The 6,685-nt window shown below is 42.0% G+C and overlaps 1 protein-coding gene across 1 annotated transcript; it reads left to right on the forward strand.

Moving 5' to 3' along the window:
• Positions 1-281: 281 nt before the first annotated feature.
• LOC123442124 lies at positions 282-5,075 on the forward strand. The gene is made up of 9 exons (XM_045118221.1): positions 282-594; positions 733-798; positions 1,958-2,102; positions 2,248-2,723; positions 3,062-3,235; positions 3,351-3,467; positions 3,865-4,044; positions 4,148-4,194; positions 4,276-5,075. The coding sequence occupies exons 1-9, from the start codon at positions 496-498 to the stop codon at positions 4,838-4,840; spliced, it is 1,869 nt and encodes a 622-aa protein (XP_044974156.1). The 5' UTR covers positions 282-495; the 3' UTR covers positions 4,841-5,075.
• Positions 5,076-6,685: the final 1,610 nt, after the last annotated feature.

The raw sequence follows: 6,685 nt of genomic DNA on the forward strand, positions 1-6,685 counted from the left end.
GCCCCCATCAACGGCCGAGCGGAGCCGCTCCATCGTTCGATCTCGGAACAGCTGGGGTCAGAGTAGTTATCCTCTTCCTTCCCCGAAACTGAAAGGGTCAGAGGCTCAAAGCTGCCCTGCTTTCTCCCGGACACCCGCACCAGCACACAACCCATCCCGACCGTTCGCTCAGAATCCTGCCGCCGAGCGCGACCCAAGAGCTGCAGATCCAACGGCCCCCCGCCCGCCTCGCCTCCTCGTCGTCCGTCCCTAGCAGCCCGCGTCGCGTGCCACCACCACCCCCCGGAACCACATCGCGGTAAAAATCTCAAACAGAAATCGCTTTCCTGCTCGGATTAAAGCCGGGCTCCTCTCCCGAGATCGCCCCACAAATCCTCCCCATCCCTCTTCCCAAAGCCCTCCGACCCAGAAGAGCAGCCAGCGCCCGCCCCGAAACCCCAGCCAACCAATCCAGGCACCACGGGCGCCTCTCCGTCTTCCTCCGCCGGCGACGGCATGGACCCCAGGTGCAAGCACGGCACCGCGGGCGCCTCCTCGTCTTCGTCCTCCGGCGACGCCGACGCCGGCGCCGCGCACCCTAGCTCCAAGTTCGAGGTCCGCTCGCCGCTCCCTCGATCGTGACCTGCCGTGTTTGATTCCTTTTGCATGTCGGTCTGGATACGAGTTGGATCCTAACGAGTTCGATCGATCGTTCCCGCGTTTGTGCGCACGTACGTTCGTGCGTGGTTGCAGGAGGAGGCGAGGATGACGGGGGACGCGCTCCTCGTCCTGGACGGCCTCGTGCAGGTGTTCCCGCAGGTGAGTCCGTGACTGCGATTACGCGATTGGTTTTCTCCTGAAAAAACTTCGTATTCCACGCCCGTTGGATCGGTTGAACAGTCGATGATTTTTTAACAGTAGAATACCGCCGACGAGTTGGTCGGTTCAGTTTCAGCGCATTGCTGATCTGTTGAACTAATTTGTGACGAGTTTGTCGGTTTGGTTTTACTGAACTGCGTAGGTGTACGGTGTTGATCGTGTGTGTGTGTGTATGCCTGCGTGTTTTCGTGAAATAAACTAAGGGCTGCTCTGCGTTGACACACAGATGCTTAATTATATTGCAATGCAAAATGTATGGTGTTCTTTTCTTAATCTGCAGGACATATGTATGCGAACCGCTGGCTTTGGTTGATCTGCTTCCACCTTTATTTCATGCCATACGCATGACACAAAAAAAAGTGCTTTGTTTTTCTCAGACACTACAGAATTTGATTGTAGTACGCATGCACTTTTTTTAAAGATCCTGGCGTTCATTGATAATAGCAGGAAGCAACGGAAAACAAAAAGGTGATGAAGGTCCTAGGACCAAAGATCCGAAGATCAAAGAAAAGAAAAAAGCAGCCCTAATAGCTGCAGCCCCACACCACACAAACCAAACTAGACAGCGCAGCTCTAATAGTACGCATGCATTTTAATTATTTCTGCAATATTGTTGTCTAGTATTGGTGAGAGTTTTTCTCGGTCCGTGATTTTTGTAGGAAAACCTTGGCAAAACTATTTTTTATTTACCAATTAGCAATGCCCAGGTAGTGGATAGAATATAGATCTTACCACATTATTCTATATATAGAAACGGTCAAACTTAAGAAAAAAAAAGTTAAGCAAGTTTGACTTAAGACAAACCTAGAACTTCAATTATTTTGAAATGAAGGGAGTAGTATATGGAATAATGGTGTTACTGTATGATAATGCATTTGTTATTGTTAAAAATTATTATAGACCTGGCACACCACTTACTAACGTGCACTGTGACATCCCCACTATTAACTATGCAGCAGTGGCGGAGCCTCTTGGGGACAATTAGGGGCCTTGCCCCCCTTTCCTAGATTTTTTTTGTCAAATAAGCCTAATCGATCTACTAATCTTTCAACCTCTATAATCACCTTACCCTTGTTCATGCTCCGCCACTGCTATGCAGGTTAACATCTCAACACTGATAGAAGTTTCCATCTCATTCAATGGCGATGCTGATGCAGCAGCAGATTATGTTATCCATAATGTTCTTCCAAATAGTACCGCAGATGACAATAATGCAAACACGAATGACGATTCAGATATTCATGGTAAGATTTTTGTCCTCTATCCGTTAGTACAGCTCGAGTCCTTGCACTGGATAAAGGGCCACTAAATGTCATGCGACCTTCTTTTAGCACCCTGTATTGTTTTCATCTCAAAACACTTCTGTGTGTTGACAAAATCCTTTCTCAGGGGTATTTAGTGACACAAACACTAGTTTCGCGATTCCGCCAATGGATGATGATACCATTCCAGAATCTGTACTGTTTGATGCTGTCAATGAAAATTCTGCTGAACATGGAGAAAGGTCCATGGGAGAACAATTGATGCAGTCACCTGCTGCAGCATCAACATCTGGTCAGGACGATTTACCTGAAGAAATTGATTCTGATTCTGTGCTACCTGGTGCGCAGAAGTCTGTTGTCGATCATGAAGTAGCTCATTCCGAAAACCAGCCGAAAGAAATGAATTATTCGGACCACGCAACTGAAAATCACTGTGATGAACAAATACAATGTTCACCTTCTGAGGAAAACCAAGCCGTGCCAACTACTGAAGAAAATTTGACGCTGCATGGTGATGGTTCACCTGATATGAATGTGCAATCAAACTATTCTGTTAGCCCTGAGTCCATTGATGATGCAATCTCCGCTGAAAATTCCAAGAAGGTAAAACTGTTTCCTTTTCATTTAAATTCAGGAAACATCACTAATATTTGTCAGAAGTACTAGCAACAACTGAAAATAATTGTGATAGTGGCTGTACAATAGTAGAATCAACATCACTTTCACTATGTAAAATTGAGGATTAAAATATACCCACCTTCCTCCTTCAAATCTCAATATTCCCTCACCAAATTTCTAATCATTTTAACTAATCCGAGCATCACATTTGGGTTACATAATGTGCTGCTTAGGTTGGACTTATTAAGAACTTCCTAATACAGTTGTTCTCCCCAAAATTTACATGTTTCCAATTTCTCTTAATGTATGAATGTGTGTTGCAGAATACTTTGCTGTCAAATGTTGCAGCGATGAGTGAAATGCTAGAGGAGGTTGAGCTTAGTGAGGCAGAAACAAAACATGTTGTATCCGAAGCAAGCCAAGCTGGCAATGATATTCTTGTAAAGGCGGCGAAGCTAAAAGAAATGTCTGCACTTGCAGCGGAAGAGAACAACAAGGTTTTACTCAAAATAATTTACTTTTCTTTCTTTATTTTCTGCCCATTGACTTGCAATAATTCCCTTTTAAGAACTTAAAAAAAAAACAAGACCCTTAATAATGGAAATTGTGTAGGTTGCAGCAGAGGTTTTTGCTGAGAAATCTATTCTAGCCTCAGAAGCGCAGGGGCTGCAGTCCTGGTTGTTTGACATTTCTGAAGAACGAAACCACTTCGTTTCAGTCATTGACGAGGTAAGTTATAACCTTGTACTGTTACACCCTTTTGTTGTCTATTAAAATATAAGTACGATTCAGGCTTACAATTTAGCGTGCACTAGCCAGCACCAAGCTTAGGGAAAAAAAATGAAGTGGTGTTACAGTTGCACTCTGTTTGTAGTGCACAGTTGTTAGTTGCTCTCCTATATCTCGCTGCTCTGCTGTAAATCCTTGATTCATACAGGCAGTTTACTGTATTTCTAGGATATTTGACCCATTTGGAGTAGATGCTTAGCTACGTGTGAGAAAGTTCTGTTACTGTTTTTGTTTTGCACTTTATGTTGAGAATACTAACTTTTATACTGCATTGGTTATTCCTTGACATGAAATACAATTTAATTTCTTATGACCTTTCATCATGTACATTATGAAGATGCACCAAACTCTTCAAAGAAGACTTGATTTAGCAGAAGCAGAAAGAGCAGCTGCTGAGATGGAAATGATTGAAAGGGAAAAAATTGCTCAAGAAATGCTAAAAGAACAGGAAGTCCTACTTGATGCTGCCAAGGAAGAGTCTAAGAAGCTGGAGCAACAGGCACAGGAGAATGCAAAGGTAACAAATGAGCTACTTGGGTGACAGACTCGATATATGTATTATTCTTGTTCCTAGCCGTGATTCTGCGGAAGGAGGGCTGATATGCATTTATTTGATACAGCTGCGCGAGGTACTGATGGACAGGGGCCATGTTGTGGATGCACTGCAGTAAGTATGCTAGAGGTTTATAAATCGTTCGAACTGACATATTAAAATATTTAACTTACGAATCTGCTCCTTTTATTTCAGTGGAGAAATGCTTGGAATCTTTGGCAACATTACGCAGCTCCGACGCAGAGTTGATATGCGACTCTCTGCCGATGAGCAACATCAGCTAGCTTCGTCGATCCTGTCCACATCAGTCGAGTCAGCAGATGGCCAATTCCCTACTGAAGAACCACTGCAGCTCGCTGCAATGAGCTTTCCCAGCCCGGTCCAATCAGCACATTCCGGACTAATTTATGTTGATGAGCCACTGGAGCTAGCTTCATCGAGCTTAGCCGGCTCAGTCGTATCGGCACCTTCAAAACTACTAGTACTTTCTACTGGTCAACCGTTGGACCAAAATTCGTCAAGCTCGGTAGTATCGGCACCTTCCAAACTGTTCTCTGTCTGTGCGCCACTTCAGCTAGCTTCATCGAGCTTGTCTAGCTCTGTCAAGTCGGCAACTTCGAAGAGCAGCTGGTCTTCTGCCACGGAGTCGAATTCAGGTTTCAATGACGACGAGGAGATCGCCGTTGCTTCTCCGAGTGACAATTTTGCTCTGGACGACACCTGGGATGTAGTTGAAGAAGACGAGGAATGCATGTGCTAACCCTGTCGGCATGATGCTCCTGATGTTCTAATCCATGCTTCATTTTTTTGGCAAGAGTGATTAGCAGTTGTCAGTACGGGCCGAGAGTCGCATGATGAACTTCATTTTTGTGTTGAGTTTGAGAGATTTACGCATGATGATAACGTGCTTTCATGCTGGTAGCTTTCCTTTGTAGCCGGAACTTGCTCCAATGATGGTCATAAAAAAAGTGACAAAATTTATTTAGTAGTGTTAATTATTTGACAGTCACTGTAGGTTGTATACAGCCTTCTACTTGCTATTTTGTTGGAATATTTGCTTTCTACACAACCTTGACAATTACTTATGCTTTAGTCATATATTCCCTCCGTTCTTAAATATAAGTCTTTTTAAAGATTTCATTAGGGGTCCCACATCATTAGGCTCGCAGCTCCGTATGCCTTGTAGTCAAATCTCTGGTTTAACGCTGTAGTGTCTCATTAATTTGGATTATTGGGTGTTTCTGACTCCTATTGATATGCAATCTTCTGTGACTTTGCGAAATCTTAGGCCCTGTTTGGAACCACAATAGATTATGATAATCTGGATTATGAAGGTGGATTATATAATCTGGTTTATAAAAACTAGGACATGACTCGTGTGTTGCAACGGGACAAAAAAGAGATTACTTCCTCCGTCTCATAATATAAAAATGGGATGGAGTAGAATCACACACTCTTTCCCATTCCTTCCTCTACCAGATCCTTATCTATGATTTTTGTAGACATGTAGAAATAGAACATTAGGTCAAGTGGTGTATATTAGTCTACTACACTTATTTTAGCTGCAAGTTTCTTGGAAGATTATTGAAAAAAAGGTTTTCTTACGGATGGCAATTTTATTTTGATCTTATTTAGAATTTATAAGATAGAGTTGTCATATTTGTTTGCATGTTTGCCTATTAAAATAATATGTATAATGGAGTGAAATATCTTAGTTATCTAAACATCTTAATAACCTCGACGAGCCAAAACAATCACGTAGATATTTTAGCTTACAAGCGATTTTTTTTATATCTGATATTCATTAAAGACAATGTACCCACCGAACAGTGGGGCATTAGTTGCGACTTAGTTAGTTTACAAGCTTTACGTCATACATAGATGATGTATGTTTGGTGATGTACTTAAAAGATTTATTTTTTCCTCCATGTACACGTGCACTCTTGGCACCATCGTGCAAAATTTGATTTCGGGATTATGAAGGTGGATTATATAATCTGGTTTATAAAAACTAGGACATGACTCGTGCGTTGCAACGGGACAAAAAAGAGATTACTTCCTCCGTCTCATAATATAAAAATGGGATGGAGTAGAATCACACACTCTTTCCCATTCCTTCCTCTACCAGATCCTTATCTATGATTTTTGTAGACATGTAGAAATAGAACATTAGGTCAAGTGGTGTATATTAGTCTACTACACTTATTTTAGCTGCAAGTTTCTTGGAAGATTATTGAAAAAAAGGTTTTCTTACGGATGGCAATTTTATTTTGATCTTATTTAGAATTTATAAGATAGAGTTGTCATATTTGTTTGCATGTTTGCCTATTAAAATAATATGTATAATGGAGTGAAATATCTTAGTTATCTAAACATCTTAATAACCTCGACGAGCCAAAACAATCACGTAGATATTTTAGCTTACAAGCGATTTTTTTTATATCTGATATTCATTAAAGACAATGTACCCACCGAACAGTGGGGCATTAGTTGCGACTTAGTTAGTTTACAAGCTTTACGTCATACATAGATGATGTATGTTTGGTGATGTACTTAAAAGATTTATTTTTTCCTCCATGTACACGTGCACTCTTGGCACCATCGT

The sequence above is a fragment of the Hordeum vulgare genome, chromosome 1H (assembly GCF_904849725.1).
Source record: "Hordeum vulgare subsp. vulgare chromosome 1H, MorexV3_pseudomolecules_assembly, whole genome shotgun sequence".
In the NCBI taxonomy this organism is placed as follows: Eukaryota; Viridiplantae; Streptophyta; class Magnoliopsida; order Poales; family Poaceae; genus Hordeum; species Hordeum vulgare.